The 25,747-nt window shown below is 37.1% G+C and overlaps 1 protein-coding gene across 1 annotated transcript in view; it reads right to left on the reverse strand.

Moving 5' to 3' along the window:
* The window catches only part of LOC148956446 (uncharacterized), a 46,447-nt gene extending 23,848 nt beyond the window's left edge, over positions 1-22,599 (reverse strand). Inside the window, exons 1-2 of the mRNA XM_089095358.1 lie at positions 22,574-22,599; positions 1,393-1,696 (exon numbers count right to left, since the gene is read on the reverse strand). Coding sequence (XP_088951484.1) covers positions 1,393-1,587 — 195 coding nt within the window. The 5' untranslated portion in view covers positions 1,588-1,696; positions 22,574-22,599. The remainder of the gene's footprint in view (positions 1-1,392; positions 1,697-22,573) is intronic.
* Between the last annotated feature and the right edge of the window lie 3,148 nt (positions 22,600-25,747).

A 25,747-nucleotide genomic window follows, 5' to 3' on the forward strand; every position in this document is an offset into this window, starting at 1 on the left:
AATAAGATCACACCTGGGAAAAACAAAATAGAAAAAAAACAAATAAAGATGTGCGCTGTTTTGTGACATTTATTTATGTACGTGTTATAAATAAAAATATTCTACTCTACTCTACTACCCTACTCTACTCTACTCTAAACACACGCATCCTTGAGCTTTCTTTTGGCAAAAAATACAAAATTCCACATTTTTGTAGATAGGAGCTTGAAACCTCTACAGTAGGGTTCTCTGATACACTGAATCTGATGGCATGATTTTCATAAAGAATGTATGACTTTTAGAGGGTGTTTTCCCCTCTTTTCAAAAATAAGGAAAATTTTTTTAGAATCATAGTTTTTGATGGGTCAGACCAAACTTGATTAAACTTATATATTTGGAGTCAGCATCAAAAGCCGACTCTTGTGTAATATCTATTGATATCAAAATTCTGTTTTTTAGAATTTCAGTTACTATTGAGCTGGGTCGCTCCTTAATTACAGTTCCTTACCACCAACTGTTTAAAAAATAACTTTATGATGTCTTTTAAAATAGAAAATAAAGCATTTAGGATATTTTCATAAGATCTCAATTTCACTTAATTTAGTATGTCAAATAGATTATTATTTGGTAGACGTATCTGAAGTGAAGGGTTCCAGTTGTTTTGGGAGCCTTAGACTAACTTCAGAAATTCACATTATAATTTGAAATTCTCTGTACTAATGGCAGAAATAATTAGGTTTCTGGAATTCATATTACAATTTAATTAGTTCTCTATTCCGAAAACTACTAAAGTGCATTCCACGTCTGAAATTCATATTGATAGATATTTATAGTACGGCTCGTGAGACCAATGAGTTGGTTTATAAATCAGTCTGTCATTTTCGTAGATCCTAAGACAACATCCAGTTTTTCCCCGAGTTTTTTGTTTTCAGTGAAGCGCTAGTTTTCCAAAATTCTGCAAATATAGGGAAATTTAATGAGTCAATTTACCTGAGCTATTTTTATGGATATGTGTTGCATAGGCTGTGAAACAATAGTATTGTTCATTTTAAGTTTATACTTTGACAGTAACTTCCTTCACAAAACTTTATTGAAAAAAAAATCCAGGATTTATGTAGGCTACTGATATGCTGATATGCAGCATAAAAAGTAACATTTTTAGCAAAGATCTCACAATATATTTTAAAGCAAGATCAGTCAATATAATTCAAAAGGGCGCATGCTAACGACAATGTCTGATGTCCCTGCTCAGAAGTTTTTCAAAATATTCTCCTCTTAATATCTGTTTTAAAATCGTGATTTCAGCAAAACAACTCCTGTTTTAACTCCAAGCTTTACAATTAAATACAAAAAAAATGATTAAAGAAATTAGTAGAGATTTGAAAGGAGAGGTATAGTGAAATATTGTCTTACAGCAGACGATCCATCACTTGATAATAAGCTTTCCTGCTGAGAATCTAAGACACCAGCTTTTGGACCAAACGAGAATTTCGAAGAGAAGTTTTGAAAACTGTTTTTCATTGGATGAAGACTTCCTGAGCCAACACTCTGCTTACTAGATAGAAGGTACTTTTGGAAATCATCAGATATATTCAATTCAACACTCATTTTACTCGACTGTCGGGTATATTAAGATGAGATCAAACAGACCTCTTCACTAAAGCATTATAAGCAGGAAAAAACAAGTACAACCTGCATTGCGACTTGATTCAATTCCCTGAAAAAAAAAATAGCATCATTTGAAGTAAAGAACAATAATTAAAAGCACTAGCTTTTGGCTTCAACTTATATAAAAAGTATTTATAACTCATGTTATTGTTCCTGTGCCAACAACTTGGTGGCGGCAATTAGCCTACTCTTTATACGCAACTGACCAATATCATTGATTTATTTATTCTTCATTTAGTCAAATCAAAAACAAACAATTCCAATAAGATGAGTGCAAAGAGAGACGTCAAAAGTAGAGCTCGGATAGGGCAAGTGCAAAACAATATAGAAAGTAGCCGTTTCCCTCAAATCCCCATCTTCCGACTGTCTACTGCAAAACTGATTCAAAACAACGTTGAATCATTTACTTGCACACCTACGACTCCCTAACAATGTTTCCCTTACAAACAAAACCCTCACTGTGCACTTCCGTCCATATATAGGCTGACCTGGTTATTTTATTGAACATCAAATTATTGGCATTTGTCTTGTCAATTTTATGGCATTTAAAGCACTCGTAAAATTAAATTTCGGCCTACAGTGTGTAAAATATTTTCTTTCAGCAACAAAAGGTCAATATTTTGCTCTAATTTATGGAGAAAACAACTAACAATGTACCAGTTTTTATGGTTTTTTTTTAATACAAAGTCTTTCTTTTTATATTTCAGAAGGTAGTACACAGGAAGTTTTATAAAACACTGTCCAAGGCCAAATGTACCGTAAGACTATTGGACAGGACCCACTCTGTCATACAATATGATATGGTAGGACTTTCGATTTTATGTCACAAAGGGCTGTATTGCTAACAAGCATCAAAAAGTAGGCTATATTAAAAGCATAATTGTATATTCTATCATCAACCTTACAGTTGAAGGAACGAATTATTGTATGATGAAACATAAACACGAGTAAAACCAATAATAATGCAGTACAATAGCTAAATCTTGGTAATTTATTGAAACAATAAAAAACTTAAGAACACGGTTGGATTTGCAAAGATATTGCCATTTAAACTTTAGTGCCCTGGTTCTGGTGACATTTTACTCATCCTAAAACAGAACATTGCGCCTTGTAATCAGCCATTACTACCTAGCAAAAATCAACTACTAGACAGGAGTAAACAAATATTTATTAAGGGTGTTGATTTAGCAGCTGAAAAAGACTATCTGCTTCCAGTGGAAACTTGCCATTTCTTTTAGACTTAACACGTGAAATAAATGTATTTATCTGGGGATCCCCTTGTCTTGGATAGGTTTAGAACAAGGTTAATGGTAAAAAAAAACTTGGTTTTTCCTATTTTGCGTGTGTTTAATTTTCTGAGTTCTACACTGAAACAACGTTTGTCATTTCTTTGTCAGAAAACTTCTGTATACCCAAGTTTGGCATCTTTTTCCTCTTTTCTTTGTGGCATATGAATCTCTGTTTACATTTTAAGACTTACAACATGGGTTAATGTGAGCAAGATCTTATGAGAACTCCACTCTTAACATGATGTTGGTGGATTTATTTCAAAAGTACCATATTTCAACATATTCTCTTTTTTCAACATTTTCTATTTTAAGCTGCTATACCCACCTTCCCACAATTTATGGTTCTTTTTCGCCAAAGAACAGTATTTGCATTTAACAGAACAAGCCTCTTTAGTACATTGATTTAACACATGTTTATCCCTTTCCAATCCAAGTTGTTCTTGGCAGTACAAAAAAATCAGAATAATTGAGTTTCTGAATGTCTGTGAGTTCCAGATCTACTCTATCTTTTCAGGAGTTTGCCTAAACCTAAATACGGAAATCAGGAACGTTGTAATTTGACAGCAGCCAGCAGCAGCATAGTAAAAAGTACTAATCATTAAAACATTTATTTCTATGATAACCGTTACAAAATCAGTCAGACAGTATTTTAATGAACATGAAATTTCAAAACAGTTTTGGTTCTTGTTAAGACACAAAGACATGCCACATTTTCCAAACATATCCTGCAATCTACTCCTTAAAAACTTCCAGCATACAATGTGGTTCCCATTCATTGACATTGAGTGAATAGTTATTCACAGTATCATAGTGTATGCTTTCATTAACCCAGGTCACAGGGATTGGCCTTGATTGGGGCACTGCAACAGCATGTTCGTTCCAGTTATTTGTCCTTGGATGACCACGTTGCTTGGGGGGGGGGGGGTTCCTGAAGAAGAAGGACTTCAGCTATTTTGTCTTGGTAATCCAACAAAGGTACTTGTTCCACCTTTGGGTCTTGAGATTTTCCAAATCCACAGTATTCAAGCCATGAATTTCGAGCTATCATATCAATAAGACAGAAAAGTCTTTACAATCCATTTTCTTATCTTGGTTTCAATTCGGTATAAAGAAATGAACTGATCAATTCCATCAATGTAAAAAGCAGCATATACTGCCCAGGAATTTTATATAGGATTTAGCTTGCCATTCGTGGAGACCATTTGGTGTGATATCACAGACCAAGGCCAAGACCTATGCCAAACCAGGATTGAATGTGTGTACTGTAGTCCCTCAGCTCCCTCCTCCATTGATGCTGAGTATACACTCTCACATATGCTCTGCAAAGCCACAGAAAATTTCAAAGGTGATTTTCTTATAGGATTTGATTTCAATTTTCCCAATCTCTTGTGGAAGGAATGGTTTCCATATAACCCAGTTACTTGTAGTTCATCCACCATCAGTCCCTTTATTGATTGTATTCATGATCTATCTTCTTTCCAAGCAATCAACCAACCCACATGTTTTTGCTCCCACTAGCAACCAACATTACTTGGCCTAGTCTTTGTTAACAATAGTGAACTGATCTAAAGGATAAATTATCTCCCGCCTATTGGTAAAAGTGACCACCTCGACATTGAATAAGTTACCCACAGACACCAAGCAAGAAATAGAAACAAAAAAAATATATATAAAGACTAAGAGGTGATTAGGCTCACATTGAGGCAGATTAACTGGGAGTTGACCCTTCAGGGTGGAATCAACAAGCAGTAGGAGAGATTCGGAGAAAAAAGGATAAACCAGGGCATTATGAAAAATATGTCAAAGCACAAAATAAATTAAGGAATCTCACCAAAGAAATGTACTGTAATTTTGAGACAAGACTCGCCAACCAAAGTCAGTTAAACCCTAAGAAACTCTAGAACTATGTATCAAGCAGAGATCACAACCAGAGATCCATAAAGAGTTTAACAACAAGTGACAGAAACGAAGTCATTGACACCCAAAATATAGCTGATCTTCTAAATGAGCAATTTGTATTAGTCTTCGCAAATGAACCTGATAATGTTCCCATTCCCAATTTAAAGTACAACATCCAGAAGCAAATGAGTTGCAGTACAGTTACTGCTTCTATGGTGGTAAAACAACTCAAAAGCCTCCACATCAACAAAAGTGCTGGTCATGAGAACACGAGATCCTTGTCTGCTAAAAGAAGCTGCTTGTGAATTTGCCCCAGCACTATCTATACTTTTTCAACATTCCCTTGATCCTAAGAATGTCCCCTGCCGATGTAAACTAGCCTATACCACACCTATCTTAAAAAAGGGGAATAGACCCAAAACTGAAAATTATAGACCTATCAGCCTCACATCTGCTGTTGCAAAAGTCCTTGAAAGGATTGTTAATGATGCACTTCTTCAACACCTTGTTACTAATGAAATTATCTCCAACAGGCAGCATGGCTTTCTCCCTGGACAATCTGTAGAAACTAACCTTCTAGACACTTATGAACAGGCTACCCAGTTACTGGACAAAGGCCTTTCTATGGATTTGATTCTTTCAGACTTAGCCAAAGTATTCAACAAGGTTCCATATAATTGGCTTTGTTTTAAGTTAAAAGCAGCAGGAATCCACAATGAAATAGTAGACTGGCTAATAGACTTCCTGACTGGTAGATCTCAGACTGTACTGCTCTTCACAACAGATGGCAAATGTACCTACTCCCTATTTGGTGTATACTAACTCTACAATACTAACTGTACTAATTATTTGGTGCACCTGATAAATCATAAATACAATCGGACCTTGAACACATTCAGGCATGGGCAGATAGGTGGCTTCTCTCTTTCACTGTATCAAAATGCATCACAATTGATTTTGGTCACAATAATCCTCTGCACCAATACATCATGAATGATAACCAGACATCATCCCTTATTCCTCTCCCAACTTGCACCAGCGGCAAAGACCTGGGAGTCACTATAGATAATCTTCTAAAGCTCCATGAACACTCCACACTAACGGTTTCCAGAGCAAATTCAAGCCTTGGACTTATTAAAAGAACACTTACTAGCCAACCACATGGAATTTTCTTGAAGCTATACAAGGCAATTATGAGACCAGTTCTTGACTTCGGAACCTGCATTGCTGGTCCTTTTTACAAAGGTGATATACAGTTGATTGAAGGTGTACAAAGGAGGGCCATCAAGTGAATCTCTGGACTTGGTGATAAGCCATATAGTGAAAGGCTATCTAACCTAAAACTCCCATCTTTGACTTTCCACTGCAAGCGGAGTAACATACTACTCACATGTAAATTTGTCAACCAACCCTAAAATAAGCTCTTTACCCAGTTGCTCAACCAAAGACAAACACAGTATCATTCTAAGAAGCTTCATAAAACCTGAGTTAACAGTAGAATGAGACAAGAGTTCTTTAGCCAAAGGGTCATTAATGATTGGAACTGTTTAAGCAAGGATACAGTGTCTTCAGCACCAGCAGAAGTTTTTAAAAGGAGACTTAACAATGACAGGGAGGCCAAACCTTGAAGATACAACTGGAGCTGCCCATCATCTGTGTCTCATAAATAGTAATTAATATATGTGTATATACAACAGAGTTGTGCAAGGATGCTGATACTGCTTGTCATACCCAACCAAATTGTATACTTTGTGGGCTATGGCAGTGTCTACTTTAAACTGCAGAAGAATGATCCCCTTGATCATACCTATGTGTGGTCACTGTTATCAAGTGGGCTTAAATTGCATCTATGCTAGCACACTCTTAGTTGGAAGGCATGTCACCGGGCCATAAACACAGTCACAACCCTGTTCTTTTATATTCTGTGTAAAATGTCTTAACCGCCATCTCAACAGCAGAGCTGAACAGATCCAACATTGGACCTTATTTCACTCCAAAATGCAAATTAAGGTAAGGTAATTAAGGTAATGCCTGCAATATGTAAATTGTAAAGTGGTACAGATTCTGATCTGGGCACAAAAATGTGTGTGTTTTTTCCTTAGTCCAATTGTTTCACTTCCTTGTGATCCCCAATTCCCAGAAAGTTTGAAAAAACTGTCATGGTCCTGTTGTGATGCCAACATACAAGGAAAATTGTTTTGTTCCTTCCAACAATTTCATCAGCTGCACCTTTGCTTTTTTTTTCTTCAACAGCTTTTCTTCAAGGAGTGGAATATTTGCAATACAATTGCTTTGTATGGTATCACCTGCAAGAAATCCAGCAGGTGTTAAGAGTCTCAATCAAGGTAAGCAACAAGAAAAAGCTGTCAAAACACACCCAAAAATTCATCATTCATCAAACATGACTTTTAATATGAAGAATCACAGCTCCTCCATCTCCTCACAGATTCTTGTCAATCTGTATAGAGACTCCTTGATATTTTTGAAGTTGAACATATTCCCTGAAGACCACAGAGCAAATGTTCTTGAGCTTTTTTGCTATTTAATAAATTTGATATATTTTCTCATTTTAGTCTTTCCTTTGAGTGGAATCACCTCTTCATCCAATTTCAAATTTTCTTTGAGTTCCAGTCTCTAACAATTTTGTTGAACAGGTTCAACAACTGGTTTAAGTTTTCACAGTGCACCCCCCCCTCAATCTTGTCTTTCTTGCTGGTAACATGTAGGTGGTTCTGCAACATCTGCCATCTGTTGCAGGACATAGTTAAAAAAATAAGAGGAACTGCCTATTTTCTACTCTAGTACAATCCCATCTTTGGTAACCCATATGATCCCATCAAGATAGAGATAACCCACCATGTGCCTCATTTCCTTGGCAAGATTCTTACCATTGCTGATGAAGCTATTTTTTTAAGTTGCCTAATGATAGTATTCAGTTTTCCCAGCAACAAGATCAAAAATAGAACTTCTCAAGTCTACAAAAAGCACTTAAGCTAGCTTAGACCTGGTTAGCAAGAAGTACCTGTGCTCTCTAGTTGAATGAAGGCTTTGAGCAATCCTGGGCCTATCTTGGTCACAATATGGTTTTACACACTTGGTGATGCTTTTCTATCATTAAGAGTCAAAATCCTGCTCAAACAATCTTAAATCTGTAATACTTTTCTAGTATAAAGGTTTATTGACCCAGGCTACCTACAAAGAAAAGCAACATCTAAGCACAGCACAAGGATTAAGTAAGTGCAAGCAGGGTATAGGCACAAACAGGGAATTAAGCACAAGCATTAAGCGGGAATTAAGTGGAATGCTACATCTTCCTTCTTTTGTCATTTAAGCTGCCTGCATTTCCTCTTACACCGACACTCCACACTCGCTCCCACTCATCCACTGTGAGCGGGCTTACACTCTGTAATAAGTACCTTCGGAAAGGTATGTGTAAGAAGGCGCTAGGCTCGCTTCTTACATATTTACTGACTAGTTCACTTCTTATTCCTCTCATACTGTCTCTATTTACAGGTCTGCTTTTGAAATCACACACGGTAATAAGTACCTTCAGAAAGGTATGTGTAAGAAGGCACTAGGCTCACTTCTTCTTCTTCTATTTAACTGCAGGCGGGCTTTTCAGTGATACTATTTAGCCCTTTTCCTTTTGCTTCACTCTGTGGGCTACAGAGCTACTTGCTTGATTGCCTCATGATTATTAGATATTTTCAGATATCTTTCAGTAGATCTTTCGACTCTAGGAGTTCAATTATGAGTTGATAGATGTTAATTTCTCTGCTCTGTGTGCAGGTATAGTTGGCTAGGCTCTTGGCTGATAGTGAGATTTTGTGGTGTTTGAAGCATTTTAACAGTTTGCAAAGCAAGGTATGTTGTGCAGACGTCAGCATATTATATTCAAATGGGCAATGATCAATTGTTTCATTATTCATATTACAATGCTTGCAAAGAGGGGGCAGGGGAATTGAACCACTTGAATTAGAAAACTTATTTGAGAATGCAAGAAAATTTAGTCCATTTGTTCCAGAACGAATTCTATGATAAATTTTAGAAAGATACTTATTGGGAAAGGGGGAGAGGATAGGATTAATCTTATTAAAATTAATATCTGATAGCCTCCATCGGTAAATATCTCTAATCGGGATTGGTCTCCCACTTGGCTGGTCAATATTTATAGCATTTTTTGCTATTTCATCAACCTGATGATTACCACTTATGCCAGAGTGGCTAGGAATATACTGAAAATAAGTTTTTATGCCACTTGAAGCAAGATTATCAATAATACTGAGACAATGATAAGTGTCAATGTCCAACTTATACTGAGGAGCTGAGGCCAGCAGCTCAAGGCTGGATAAAGAGTCAGAATATACAATAATATTATTTGAATTTGCAATCAAAGGTTGGTTTTCCTTAAGGTGTTCTAATGCCATGATTATCGCAATTAACTCAGCATACATTATAGATAAATTATTATATATTCTCTCGCCCACTGCAATTTTCAGGTGAGGAAGGAAAGCACCACTTGCTACCTTCTCATTCATTTTTGACCCATCAACAAATATTTAGAAGTGATTTTTATATGTAATTGTATTAAGTTCAGGAATTTTTTTCTGGACAAAAGCGATGGGGGTTAAATCTTTAGTACACTTTGAGAAATTAGTATTTATTATGGGACTTGACCAATTCCATGGGGCGGATTGAGGGGAAGTGGGTGCAATAGACTTTGCTGGTACGGGGAACTTCTTTTGAATGTTGGCATACTCATCTGCAATGCCTCTATACATGGCTGGATTTCTTAACCAATTATGTAGGGTGTGTGAGCTATTTGATTCAATTTTTGTCAAGAGAAAGCTACGTCTCTCCCTTATTGTTGTTAATTCACTCTCCATAAGCAGAAACTTGGTGCTTGTGGGTTTCCTAAGACCAAATATGAGACGTATTATATCATTTTGTGTTGTTTAAATTTTTTGCATCTGGGTCTTTGCACATGCACCATATACGATGAGCCCATAGTCAATATGGGGTCTTATATGTGATTTATAAAACTGGAGTAAGGTTTTCTCCTTACATCCCCAGGGTGTGGAAAGAAGTCTTTTTAGTATATTTGTTTTTCATAGCATTTTTTTATTGTGTTTGAAATGTGGAGTTGGAAATTAAGTTTTGGGTCAAGCATGAGATTAGGTAATTAATATGATTATCTTCTGGAATAGTTGTTTTATTTAGAGTTAGTTTTGCATTGACATGGTTTCGCTTCCGGTGAAATTGGATTATTTTTGACTTGGTAGGTGCAATGGGTAAATCTGAATGTTGAGAGAATTTTTCAAATTGGAAAAGTGACTTTCGCAGATTTGACTATGCTATCTAAAAGGTGTAGCCAGACGACCATAGCACCAGATCGTCAGCATATTTTAGATTTGTGTGGGGGAGATTCAGGTTCCAGAAATATAGAACATAGAGGAGGAAACTAAGGATTGGTCCGTGCGGTAGGCCTTTGGTTATTGTCTTTTGGGGTGAAGTGGCTGAACCAACACAAACGATGAAACTTCGCACTTCTATGAAGGATTTTATAAAAGATATTAGCTTGGGGGTAGTCCAAGGTTTGCAAGTTTGTTTAAAAGGATTTGGTGGTTCACATTGTCATATGCCCCTTCAAAATCTAGGGAAGCTGCAACTAGGACATTATTTTTTTAGAAAGATTCATTTATTGCATCTGTTAGCAAAATGAAAGCATCTGTTGAGGAGTGGTGTTTCCTGAATCCAGTTTGAGTGTGAGGGATCATATTGTTTTTTTCAACAGACCAGAGGAGTCTGTGATAGATCATTTTCTCCATTATTTTCCCCATCACAGTAGTAATCATTATTGGCCTATAGGACTCAGGGTTATCTTTTGGGTTTATTTTTCTTTAGGATTGGTAGGAGGGACGAACATTTCCATATATTGGGGAACATAGAAGATGCCCAAGCGTGATTATAACAATTTAGCAGTTCTTGTTTGTATGAAGGGGTGAGATTCTTTATCCATGTAGGGTGTATATTGTCATAGCTGCCGCTAGTTTTGGTCCTAATATGATGTATTGCATTATTCATTTCCTGGATTGAAAATGGACTAGTTATATACTCGGATCCTGGACGTAGTTGTTAACTTGGGTTCATAGGAATTGGGGACATTTTGCTTCGATTATTTGATGTTAGCTTATTAACAAAAAGAGTTGCAAATAGTTTAGCTTTTTCATTATCATTGTCATAATGGGTATTATTATGTATAAGCTCATACAGGAGTGGGTTGGGGAAAATCTTTTTCCCACAGATGTGGCTTATGATTTTATGTATAATTGGCTCATGTGTTTCTCTGGAGAGATTATTTGGAAAATTATTCCAGTAATTATATTTAGCATCTACTATAGTCCTTTTTAGATTAGATTCTGCTTGTAATTTTTTTGAATATGCAATAGGTGATGTTTTTTTTATGAATTCTGTCCTAGCTGCCTTTTTTATTCTCCATTTATTTTGGCACTCATTTGTCCACCATGCTTTAGGGATGTGTTTAGGGTAGGTTTTCTTAGGTGTTGTCATGGGGATAGCATGATTAGCTGTATTTATTAGTAAAGATGTCAATACTTCAGCATGTGTCAACTGTTGTGTTTGAAATGTATGAATTTTGGGTGAAACTTGTGATTTCATCATTTAGCTTATTTTGGAACATAGACCAATTTGCTTTAGTGTTGATATATTTGGAGGTATGTGGTAGAGTTCCAGCAGGTTCATTTAGGGAGCACACTATAGCAAAGTGGTCAGTACATAGACTATCAATTTTATTTATGTAAATTTTATTCAAAATATTTAATGACACAATTTGTAGGTCAATTGTGGAGAATCTGCCACTTTTGGGGTTGAAATAAGTATTCAGGTTTGGAGGGGTAGCAACAGCTAATTCATTATTATTTGAAGTCATATGCTCAATCAATTTACCAGCTTTATTTGCTGGTTTATTCCCCCACAAATGGCTGTGGGCATTGAAATCTCCACAAATAGTGATATTTTTTAACGTATTAGAACTATTTATATAATTAAAGAAATCCATGGCATCTGTAGCTTGGCCATTAGGGTTATAAGAGCTTATTATGTAGGTTTTATATTATTCAGCCAAACACTGATACCAATTGCATCAACAACATCATTAGCGAAATCTGGAAAATTGATGCCACGGAATTTTATATTATTTTTAACTAATAAAGCTACTCCACCTCCTTTTCCCTCTGATGATCTATCCTTTCTCAGGATAGTATATCCCAGAGACTTAATTTGTTGATTTTGGGTTAAATGAGTTTCCTGGAGGCAAGCAATATTAATGGAATTATTATTCATAAAAGATATTAGTTCATTTAGCTTATTTTCTGTGAGTGATCTTATGTTCCACTGGAGTATTGATATGTGTTGTGTTGTTGATTTATTTTTCATATGACTGTGTATCAATGTTCAGCTTTGTCAAAAGTAAAGCAAGATCTTTTTTTGCTTGAATGAGCATATCATCAGGGATGTAGATTTTTGCCAATTCTGCAATGATTTTTGTTTTCTGTTGTTGATGTATGTTCATGGCCTGAACTGCATTACAGTTTAGAATGAATAAGCATATGTTTGGGGATTGCAATTTTTGGTTGTGCATCCTGTTTGTCAGTTAAGGGATTAATTCCTGGTAGTGTTTCTGGTTTGTTTCTTCATGGGAGGGGGGGGGCAGGCTGACCTCATCTCACCGGACAAGGAGGCTTGTTGACTTGTTGATTCCTTCTGATAGGGATGTGAGCTAGAGGGCTTAGAAGATGGTGTTTTATACGGGGTACTTGATGCATTGGGGGCGTTTGACTTGGGGGTTTTGATTGGTTTCATTACAGGCTTTATTTGGTATTGTTGGGCATCATTTGCTTCCATTGCTGCAAAGGGGTATGGGATGGCCTTCTCTGTTGCTATTTGGAGTGTTAGAGCTCTTTTCTTATATGTAGGGCATAGTGATTTATTTGTAGATTCATGTGGGCCTTTGCAATTGATACATGTAGGCTGAGTGTTGTTGGAAGTTGTCAACTCTTTAGGATGGTATGCTTTACAATTACTGCACTCTAGGAGAATTTCATTGCATTTGTTTGTTGTGTGTCCCAGTTTGAGACACTTCTGACACTGGATAGGCTTAGGTTTGTATTCCTTGTGTGGTTTGATTTGCCCAAATAGGAACAACCTTTCTGGGATATTAATTTTTTCCTTCAGTGTAAATAAGAAGGATCTATTTGTTTTTAGGCCATTAGAGTTAGGTTTACCAAGTTGGGTAACATCTTCAACTGGGATTGTGTTGCCGGCCCTATCTGAGAGCCCTTCTTTTAACTCCTGAATGGATATTTCTGGGGGAACATTATAAACTACTATTTTTGTTGGTGATTGTTTTGGGTTCCATTTAGATGCATTAATTGGGGTATTCAGAAGGGTTTTTAGGTTAATTATTGTGTCTGATAATTTCTGATCTTGGACAGCTATTAGCAGAGATCCATCACGGTGAATATTAAGAGAGAACATCGATTTTATCAATTTGAAAATTGCAACTCTTATTACAGTAATCTTTTTTATTTCAAAGGGGGTAGTAGGAGTAATTTTAAGGTAAATTCCTAAGTTTTGGGAGGGAGGATCTTGGCCAGGGAGGGGGGAAATGCTTCTTACATATTCACTAACTAGTTCACTTCTTCTTCCTCTCATAATGTCTCTATTTACAGGTCTACTTTTAAAATCACTCTTTACAGGTTCATATTCAGGGGTTTTCTTACAAGTCGGCCATATCTTGTGCATGCTGTCGTTGGTGTCGCGCTTGATTCTAGGGGCGGCACCGCGGTAGCGCTCTGGCGGGGGCTAGGGATGTGATTCCGATCCTGGATTGGCAACGGGGACATGAACTGGTCTGCCTGCAATGGCAGGGGTGGTGGCTTGGCAGTTGCATATGAAGCTATGGCATCGTCAAGTCCTTCGCGAACCAAACTCGTTCCTTTCGGACTTTCGTGTGGGCGGGCTGATAGGTGCTTGCGGTTCCTCCGCAGAATCGTACCTTCGTTTGTCTGCTTCCGGTACGATCGTGGCTGTTTTGCATGAGAAACTACAACGGCCTGTTCCCACGGTCCGTCGGGCATTTTCTGAATGTGGATCGCATCGCCGGGGTTGAGCTGATTTAAAGCCTTGGCTGACTTGTTGTGGTAAATTTTCTGGCGTTTGTGCATTTCAGTTCTTTGCTGAGTGAACTGTTTGGGCGGGACGATCTTCTTCTTTAGGTGATGTGTGGTGCATGGTAGGATGGATCTTAGTTGGCGAGACATAAGGAGTTGAGCAGGAGATGCAAACCCATCAACTGGTGTATTCCGGCATTCTAGTAGACCCAGAAAAGGGTCTTCTCTGTTTTTTGTTGCCTTGGTCATAATGTTTTTTTATAATCTTTACAGCTTTCTTGGCAAGTCCATGGGATTTGGGATACCCAGGGCTGGATGTGCTCAGTGATATACTCCAGACTTAGGCAAAATTGATGAATTCCCTGGAAGTGAACTGAGGGCCATTGTCAGACATTAACTGTGATGGTATGCCATGCCGGGCAAAGTGGGCCTTAAGTCGCGTTCTGACCGCGTTGGACGATGTCGTCGTAAGTCTGTCGACTTCGAAGAAATGGCTGTGATAATCGACAGTTGCTAGGAAACTGGAGCCATTCCATTCGAACAGATCTGTAGCGATCTTTTGCCAAGGGAGCGTTTCTATGCTGTGGTTGATCATTGGCTCCTTCAAGTTGTTCAGCATGTGCTTGGAGCATGTTTGACATTTTGCTATGTAATGTTCAATGTATGCGCAGAGGCCTGGCCAGTGCAATAACATCCTTGCTCGCTGTTTGGTTTTCTCGGTTCCAAGGTGGGCTACATGTAGCGGCTGGAGTGTGGCTAACTGCAGGCTGTTGGGAATGATCAATCTTTCTCCCTTGAGAAGAATGCCTTTTGTGAAAGACAGCTTGTGTTGGACATTCCATTAGGTTAGGATGTTGGTTGGGCACTCTTTTCTAGTACTCGGCCAGCCCTTTTGAATTCTTTTGACTAGGGTGCTCAAGGTTTCATCCTGTGTTGTTTCCGTCCGTATCTGCTCAAGCTTCTGGTCACTGGCTTGAAGGTTCCGTACTACGTGATGTACATAGATATCCAGATCTTCTTCCAGTTTTGAATCTGTATCGCTAATTGGGTGATAGAGCGTCAGCAACTGGGATTTCGGATCCTGGTCGGAACCTCAGACTCAGGTCATAAGGCTGGAGCTGAAGCATTAATCGTTGCACTCGTGGTGGAGCTTTGTGAATAGGATTTGCTACAATGGATTCAGGGGGGCGGTGGTCAGTTGTGACGTCAACGTGGCGACCGTACAGATAATGGTGGAAGTGTTTACAGCCATACACGATGATGCATACGCTGTGACCTGCCCTTCCGAAACAAGGTGGGCGCCGAGTCCGTGCCTGGAGGCGTCGACAATGAGTTCGACGATCTTGCTCTGATGGTTGAAGAAAGGGGTGTTTGACACTATAGAGCGTTTCAGGTCCTTGAGTGTTTGGGTGTGTTCCTCTGACCAGATGAATGGCTTTGCTTTGGTCAGGTGATGGAGTGGTTTTTTTTTTTTGTGGATAGGCTTGGTATGTATTTGGCAAGATAGTTGATAATCCCAAGGAGGGTTAGCAGTTCTTCTCGGCATGATGGGTTTGGCATGTGGTTAATGGCGCGAATCTTTTTGGGATCTGGCTGCATGCCCGTGGAGCTGATTATGTGTCTGAAGTAGCTGACACTGGAGGCCAAAAACTCTCACTTATCTTTGTTGAAATGGATACCCTTAGCTAGGGCACGTTCGAGTATCGCTGCTAGGCGTTCATCGTGCTCTTCTTGCGTTGCACCATACATGATCATGTCATTGATGATGATGAAGAAACCCTCCAGGCCTTCAAAGGCATCTTCCATCCTCCTCTGAAACTCATCTTGCGCTGAGATGATTCCAAAGGGCATTCGCTTGAAACGATATCTTTCATATATTGTGCTGAATGTTATGAGGTAAGACGAATCTTCGGAGAGCAGAAGTGACCAGTAACCAGAATGGGCATAAAGTTTTGTGAATATTTTCGCTCCGTATAGCTTGGAGGTGACGTCGTCTAGAGTGGGAATGGGATAGTGGGGCCGTTTGATGGACTTGTTTAGGTCCACAGGGCCTATGCACAGTCTTATGGACCCGTCCTTCTTCTCAACCATAACCATCAAATTGACCCACTCCGTTGGGGTAACGACCTTTTCGATAATCCCTAGGTCTTTTAGGCGGCCGAGTTCTTGCTTGAGTTTATCCTGCATGGCTGGGGGTACTTGTCTTGCTGGGTTGACAGTTGAGGTGGTATTGTCTTCCAGATATATGTTGCATTCTCCTTTGAGTTTCCCGACTCCTTTAAACACTTCTTTGTGTTTGTCCTTCAGGAATGGTACTCTTGAAGATGTTGAGCTTACGTTCAGTACCTGCTTAATCAGGTCCAAATCAAGGCTTGAACGGTAGCCTATGATGGGGGCAGCTGAAGTTTCTACTACAAAGAATTGTTGCCTGCTGCTGAGGTTATCTTTGTAGCTGCATGATAATTCACAGACTCCAGTTACAGGGATCCTTGCTCCACAGTAGCTGGTGAGGCGCTGGCTAGTGGGTTTCACGGTGGGCTTTGGGTTGATGAAGTCTAAGTACTTCTTTCGAAAGATATTGACCTGGACCCCTGGATTGAATTTGAACAGGACAGGGAACTGAATGCTGATGATCAAAGGTATCACTGCTTTGTCTTTGTTTTTGCTTTGTTTGATGGAGTACAGGAATATGGTTTCATCACCAGAGTCTGCTTTGATGGTGTCTTCTTCCACTGCATTTACTGTCTTACTTTGACAAACTTGTGCAAAATGGTTGAGCTTTTTGCAGATGGAGAATGACTTCCCCTTTGCTGGGCAGATATGGGAGGGGGAGTATGTTCCGCCACAGAAGTAGCATGATTTGCTCTTTAAGCCACTGGCTTCCTGTTTTTTTCTGCTGCTGTTCCAGTTTGGGTAGCGTGAGATGGCATCAATCTCTTGCTTTATGGGAATAGACTTAGTTCCATGGAATGTCTTAAGCTGTGCCTGGATCGCTTCTTGGGTTCTGCACATGATGGATGCTTTTTCAAGCGTAAGTTCATCACCTTCAGCCAAGTGCTTCTCATGCACGTTTTGGTTTAGTATTCCGCAAACTATGCAATTGCAGACCATTTCGTTTGGGTCCGAGTAACAACATGGTTTCACTAGTATCTTAAGCTCTGTAATATATTTTTTTATGCTTTTTGCCTTAGTATGGTCTTGTTATTGGAACAGATACCGTACAAAAACTGTATTCTTCTTTGGTGATGCATACTGCTTAAATCTCTCAAGGTATCGTTCGATTTTGTTCCGTTCCTCGTCTGCAATGGTGAAGGTGTTGAATATTTCTTGTTCTTTCGCTCCAGCCTAGATAAGTAGGTAGGCACAGAGAGCTTTCTCTGTTTTACCTGCCAGTGGGCCTGCAAACATCAGTTGGGCATGCTCTTGGAAACGGTCCCATTCTTCCACTAGGGAGCTGACTTCCCAGCTGATTGATGGCTGTAGTACATCCATGAGATCCCACTTCTGACACCATGTAATACTTTTCTAGTATAAAGGTTTACTGACCCAGGCTACCTACACGTTTACTGAACACGTTACTGAAAAGGTTTACTGACTACAAAGAAAAGCAACATCTAAGCACTGCACAAGCATTAAGTAAGCACAAGCATGGTATAGGCACAAACAGGGAATTAAGCACAAGTATTAAGCGGGAATTAAGCGGAATGCTACAAAATCTATTACCTCTAACTCATGATATATTTATACCTATAAATATTATGAGGTACAGGTTAGATTAGGGGCTGTTGAGAATCAAATATGTTAAGAAAAACAATTCTTATTTCATAATAAGCATTATATTTGTAGCTAACACATTTTGAATTCAGTGCTGCTATACTTGACACCCCCCCTTAGCATACAAATATATCCTATAGTCCAAATTATATATTCCTAGTGTAATCCATGACCCATCACTTATTTTTTCTGGTTCTTATTTGTCACAATTGATTCAATTTATGGGTACAAAGGTTGAAGCAAGGGTAAAATTCTACTTTGGCCTATCTTGGAAAGGGGTTAGGTTAGAAAAATGAAACTTTCAGAGATGGGTCTAGGTGAAAGGTACTGATGATTGAACAGTTTTTGTAAAAAAGCACTTTTTCTACTCCAGAAGGCTTAATTTAAAGACTTTTGGTTTAAAAAGGGTTTCAGTATGTAGAAAAAATAACTACAAATCTAACTGTTTTATTAGAAGTTTGAGGTTTTATCAGAGAAGGGTACAAAACTCTGATTTTCTTAAATTGGAGTGTTTTCACCTACAAATTCAACAGAACAAAAAAGTTACCTGTTTTCAATGTAAGTCAGAACCCTACTGAACACGTGTTGAAATACTTGTGGGCAGATCCTGGTGGATTTGACATGCCTATTTTTACTTTATTTCATTGTTTCTCTTCAACTTTTTTAAATGTGTATATATATAAAATACTATTCAGCAAAACTAAAAAATTGCCTCAAGTATAGGGACAAAATTGGATAATTATATGGAGTGTAATTGTGTGACCTAGGTCTCTATAATATATTGTGTGATATAATAGTGTTATATAGGTCTCGTTATAGATGGTACCTGGAATAGCTCACTTTGTCTGAGCTTTGATGGTCCAGCAAATATTTCTTTGTTGTTCACAGATAAAGTGTTGTCAATATTTGGCCATTTAAAAGTTAATCTACCAGTTTAATAAACTTTAAAAAAATTTTGTTTGGAAAGTCCAGAATTCTTGAAATATGCATGTCCTACTTAAGATTATTAGAAGTTTGTAACACCAAGGAGTGTTATATGTTTCATTAGCATTTTGGGTGGGATTGGGTGGGATAGGAATTCCATTTTAATTAGGGAGGGGTTCAGAGAGAATCTCTCGTATTTTACAGCTTGGGGTATATTTGAAAGAAAACATGTAGCCTATAAAATTTACTAAAAGAGGGTGTACTTCAAATTTATTCAGTTATAAATGAATTAGGGTGTTGTGATCAACCAAGTCAAATGCTTAAAAATATGAACATAGCATGAGGCCAAGCGACAGTTCCTCACATGATTGAATAATCTAGCATCTAGCATAAAACCAGTAAAACTACAATAATAAAACAACTTTTTTTAATATTTTTTTCATGTTAAATATTATTAAAAATAATAATCATCAAAACCTCTTGTTGTTGAGAAAGTATCTGTAAATGTGACAACTATGTTTTTGTCAGAGGACCCTTGAATTTCAACACCAACTGTTTCTCATCTGTTTTACATGTTCAGTGAAGTTTTGACAGAGTTGCCTATATTTCAACAGGGCCTGTTGCCGTATGTCAAAAATTTCAACAAGATTACTACAAGATATTCTCAAAAGAATGAATATTGTAATAGAAGCCAGTAGCCTATCTACATTTGAGACACTTGGAACACAGTTTCATCAATATAATGTTAGCTGCCATTTTAACTTAATTTTATCAAGAAAAAGCCAATATGGCTACATTTTAGAGAATGTTAGATATATCTTGATGCAGTGGTGCTGATCCTAACTTTTTTTTTACCAAAAAATAATTAAGTAATGACAGTTTGAACATTACACAGCTAAAAAATTGTTGGGAGCTCATTTTGTGTCGAGAACAAGAAACTGATTGAATTGAATAGTCTTTTCATATTTGGGTGTATTGGATATAGTGACCACATTTTGCATTGTCAAAATGTAATGAAAAATTCAAGAGATGGTGTTCCAAGTCACTATTAAGCAGAGTTATCCTGTTTTGAAGGAAAAGTTTGACAGTGGTTCCAAAATAGCACTGTCAAATCATTGGTGCCTTTACCCTACATGCTAAAGTATGTCCCAGGAAGGTATTTTGAAGTACCTACCTCCACTCCTTCTCCCCCTAGAGGGTCCTGAAACTTGCCTACATGACATGTCTATGCCTATTAAAATTTTGACAAAACAACATTTCACTTTAATTTTTAGTTATCCGTTTTTTTTTCTTTGGTTTTAGTTCTGAAAAATGCAATTCCTGTTATTTGTGTACAATTTTAAGCTATATCAATGTTTTTTTTTCAAAATTTATTAAATGTATTTGCATATCTTTAAAACCTTATAAATTAGGATTGAGCAAAGTTATGAAGCTGAAAACAATTTTGTTCTACTTCATTTAAGCAGAAGATCTATTTTGCAAAGTTTCACTTTTATAACACATAGATTTTTAAAAGTCATCAAAGGTCAGGATCCTCTAGAGAGAGGAGTGGAGGAAGGTACTTCAAAATACCTTCCCAGGACATACTTTAGATTGTAGACCCATCCACTCCTAACCTAACCTCTTTCCAAGATAGTCAAAAGTTGCTAAAGTAGAATTTTACCATGAGAAACATCTTGGAAGAATACATAGGAAATATCTAATTTTGCAAATATATTTGCATATTAGGGGGGAGGGGTAAATTTTAGAAGAGCTGCATGCAAAATGTTTTAGCTAAAAATATTATGTGTATTAAGAAGTAAGAATTGGGTAAATTTTTCACAGTTCATATTATTGATTTATGAATAAAGGAAACATACTACTCAATACTTTTTATGCTCTTTCCAAATATGATAATCATTTTTGTTGCAAATGAATTTACCCCCCACCCCTATATACACCAATTCAGGGTAGTCTATATATTTGCACATTAGGGGTGTGGGGGTAAAAAAAATTTCTGATGCAAATAAGAGGTAAGTTTAAACTTTACCCCCACCCCCTAATCCACAAATATATATCCCAAATTGGTATATATAGGGGTGGGGATGAAATTCATTTGCAACAAAATGATTATTATATTTGTAAAGAGCATAAGAAAAGGCATTGAGTGGTATCTTTGCTTTATTTGCAAGTCAATAATATAAACTGCAAAAAATTTACCAAGAATTGTTTTCTTGATGTATTTCCTTCTCAATAGCCTCTAATCTAGACCTATACCTATTATGCTAGCCTACCACAGGGGGGCAATCCATAATAGATAAATTAGCTAGGAAGAAGTTTTTCAGCCCAAGAAAGTCTACCAGAAAAAACTAAACCTAGAAAAATTGGACATTAATCAGAATCCAGTCCAAATGCTGTCATTTATTAAGCTATAATCTCCTTGGTAAATTTTTACCAAATCATATTATTGACTTACAAATAAAATGAATAGGCCTATACCACTTGATGCATTTTTTTATGCTCTTTCTAAATATAATAATCATTTTTGCCAGAAATGAAATTTACCTCCACCCCTATATACCAATTCAGGGTATATATTTGCACATTAGGGGGTGGGGTTAAAGATTAAACTTACCTCCCATTTACATCAGAAATAAAATTTTCCATTGCCCCCTCCCCCCTAATGTGCAAATATATACCCTGAATGGGTATATATAGGGGTGGGGGTAAAATTCATTTCCAACAAAAATGATTGGTAAATTTTTACCAGATCATATTATTGACTTACAAATAAAGTGAATATACCACTTGATGCCTTTTTTTATGCTCTTTCTAAATATAATAATCATTTTTGTTGGAAATGAATGTTACCCCTACCCTTATATATACCAATTCAGGGTATATATTTGCACATTAGGGGGGCTAGAGGCAAATTTTATTTGTAATGGAAATGGGGGTATAGTTCTACCAAATCATATTATTGAGTTAGGAATAAAGTGAATACACCATTCAATGCCTTTTTTTACACTGATTACAAATATAATAATCATTTCTATCGGAAATGAATTTCAGCCCCCCCCCTTATATATACCTAACCCAACCTAACCTAACCTAACCCTGAATTGGCATATATAAGGGGGGGGCTGAAATTCATTTCTGATAGAAATGATTATTATAATTGTAATTAGCATAAAAAAGGCTTTGAATGGTGTATTCACTTTAGTCCTAACTCAATAATATGATTTGGCAGAACTTTACCAAAATGGGAGGTAAGTTTAAACTTTACCCTCACCCCCCTAATGTGCAAATATATACCCTGAATTGGTATGTAGGGGTGGGGGTAAAATTCATTTCTGAAAAAAATTTATTATATTTGAAAAGAGCATAAAAAGGAATCAAGTGGTATATTCACTTTATTTGTAAGTCAATAATATGATTTGGTAAAAATTTATCAAATGATTATTACATTTGGAAAGAGTATAAAAAAAGGCATTGAGTGGTATATTCACTTTATTTGTAGGCTAAGCCAATAATATGATTTGGTAAAAATTTACCATCTCCTCAAGCAGCACCACTTCTCAAGATCAGCCTGCAGTAGGCTACTGTTAACAGTCAGAGTTTTATTAGGCAAGAAAAACAGGTGAAATTTCCACACTGAGGCCACGTAAGCAAGCATTTCCCTGTCGGGGATAGGAAAGGAACTTATGACAGAAGAGACTCCAAACCTTCTCACATCAACAACCTTTTATACCCAGCTAATGGCCTAGCACAGGTCTATATGAAAAAACTAGGCCTAAAGGAAACATTTAAACAACAAAATTGTTACTTTATATACATAAAAAGTTATAAATCAGAGTATCATCAACTTACAGGATACATCAACAATTCAAAATTTCTGCCAAAAAGGGCATTATGCCGCATTTACGGTCTGCGTTGTCGGGCAAACTTCATTCGGCGTTTCGGGATAGGAAACAAGGGTTCTAGGCGTTTACCCTCTCCCCTGGCGATTACCCCCGGGAAAGTGCCTCTGCGAAAAAAAACCCTAAAGAAGACACCCTCCAGAAAATACCCCACCCACGGAAAATACCCCCCTCCCCCACGGAAAATACCCCACAGAAAATACCCCCTGTGGAAAACACCCCCCCCGTACAGAATAAGGCTTTCCAAATTTGAGAGTTTTATTGGAGTTTTTTTTTATTTAGGTAGGGGAAAGGGATTTTGGTACATGTGTATTTTGCGCCACTCACTCAAGTTTGCGCTGTGTAAAACTCAAGAACAGACCAGTTTTTATGTTAGTTTCTTCGTTACTTTATAAATAAATTTGGCCTATAGATTTGCGTATTAGGGGGGGGGGGGGTAAAGTATAGCGGGTCCGCATGCAAAATGTGTTTGGTACAATTATTCTGTATATTAGATAGATAAATAGATAAGTGTACTTTAAAGCCAAATATACGACCATCAACACTGGAAAATAATATAAATAACAAAAACTTTGATAAGCGATCATCATGAAGCACTGAAATAAAACACTAAATTAACCTGATATTAGTACGTAATACTTGGAAATACGGTCATTGAAAAAAAAAATTAACGCTTGGAAAAAACACTGAAATGAAACACTACATTCACTTTATACTGGGATTTGTTTTTTTTTGTTTTTTTTTTCAGTTAATAAAATTTCCAGACACCTCACAATTCTTCTGTAATTTCTTAGTTGCCATATACCTAGAAAAAACTGTTTTCTGAATTCTAACTGTCCAAATACTTTACCCGCCCCCTTATGTGCAAATATAGAGCCCAAATTAAATATTTCCCATTTATTCTGTCACTTGTCTTTGTCTTGTCTCTTGCTAAGCTGAAAAAAAACTAACAAAGAAACAGGTTTATTCTTGAGTTTTACACAATGTAGACTTAAGTGAGTTGTGCATAATACAAAATACCAAAATTCCTTCCCTCAACGGAAATTAAAAAAATTAAAGTCAAATAAAGTTCGCAAATTTGGAAAGTCCTATTGTCCACGGGGGGATATTTACCGGGGGGGATTTTCCTGGGGGTGTTTTCCGCAGGGGGGGTGTATCTTTCGAAGGGGCATTTTCCGTGGAGGTATTTTCCGGGGGAAAATATTTTCGGGGGGGGGGTAAACACCGGGGGTGTAAACACCGGCCACCGAAAACAAGAGAAGGAGGGGAATTGTTGCAGTCCATACAAATTCAGGACATCAAAATGTAGCTGTGTGATATTTTTATGATGGTCAGGCTTTAAAATAAGGTTTTGGACCTACCAGAGGAATTTCACCCAAAAATTCCACTATTTCCAAGTAGTGCCGGTTCACATTGCCACTTTATCACTTACACTAAGTGGATTACGCCCCAGATTTGAAATTGCTTTCACGCTGAAATTATGTCAATCACACTGACGTTCCCATAAGTTCCATAACGTCAGCTTTTGTATGCATTATTTAAGTCTCAAAAATAAAGATGAAGAAAAAATAAAAGTTCAAAATAGGGATAAAATCCTTTTTAATAGACAGTGCATAATAGATTTCACAAAAAATACCAAATATTTCGGTCACATATACAGTGACCGTCATCAGTAGTAAAACAAAACTAAAACAATTTACATACTAAATCAAATAAAACTGGATACTTTTTAAATCTCTAATTCTTTTCAAAGCAAAGGCGGAAGCTAACCTCTTTGACATTCTTGGATTCGGTTCATTAGCGTTCAATGATATAACATTAAGACAATGGTGAACTATTTTGGGTGTATTGAACTTTACTCTGTCAGGTTTTTATAAATTATCATAGATAGAGTTCAGCCCATATTCACCTGTATCCCGATTCAAAGCAATATTCTTGAATAAGTTTTTGTTTATTTCAAGCGTTTCACGAAAATTTGCTTTAAACCCCAATCCCTAAAAATCAAAGAGACATTCTCGAACAAAATAAAATGGTCTGGAAAATTAAAAATATGTTCTGAAAGGGCTGAAGTAAAATCTTCAGACTTAGAATCTTGCTTTAGACCTGAAGAAATAGAATCTTCATGTTGTAATAATCTCATTTCCAAACTCTGGTTAGTACGTCCCACATATGAGCTTCCGCAAGTACATGGGATCTGATAAACCCCACTTTGTTGCCCCAATGAAGTTAGTTCCTTCCCAGAAATTAGAAAACTACCCAAAGTATTATTACTCTTTAAAGCTACCCTTAGACCATTGTTTTGTAAAATTCTTTTAAGTTTTTCACTTAGCCCGGGTAAATATGGTAAGGAACAAAAAGCATCCTTCTTCCGAGCTGTCTCCAAGACTTCCTTAGAAATCTCTAGAAACCCTTTTCTTCTTTTTGAAAAAGTCTGGTTAATTAACCATTCTGGATACATGTTGCTTATTAGTATTTTCCTTAGAAAAGACAACTCCTCCTCAACAAATTTTGGAGAGCAAATACTAAAGATCCAATCAGTTAAATAAATGATCAAACCAATTTTTACTTGGCGAGCGCGACCGGAACTATAAGACAAAAATCTATTGTTATTTGTCGGTTTTCTGTAAATTTTAAAATCCAGCCTATTTTGGTTTTTCAAAAGAAGAACATCTAGAAAAGGAGGTTTCCCATTCTCTTCTAATTCAACAGTAAACTTTAAATCCCCCCCCCCAAACAATTAAGATGTTCCAAAAATCCTTTTAATTCCTCCTCCCCACAGTCCCATACTGAAATAATGTCATCCATATACTGGCCCAAAAAAATATTTTAAAAAATATGAATTTAACGCCATTGTTTCAATATTCTCCACAAAAATACTAGCTAATAAAGGGGATAAAGGGGCCCCCGTAGATAAACCATTTATTTGTTCGAAATACTTTCCTCTGAATTGAAAAAAATAAGAGAACTTATTGCACAACCTTACTAAATACATATTTACAGAAACTTCCAAATCTGTTTTGCCACTAATCAAATCCAAATTTCTTAACATCTTTCCTTCTAGAAGAGTTTCGGCTGCTTCTACGTCAATATCTGTGTACATTGATACAGTATCGAAGCTTGAAAG

This window comes from Artemia sp. Qi Xiang Cuo, chromosome 1, assembly GCF_049724085.1.
Source record: "Artemia sp. Qi Xiang Cuo chromosome 1, ASM4972408v1, whole genome shotgun sequence".
In the NCBI taxonomy this organism is placed as follows: Eukaryota; Metazoa; Arthropoda; class Branchiopoda; order Anostraca; family Artemiidae; genus Artemia; species Artemia sp. Qi Xiang Cuo.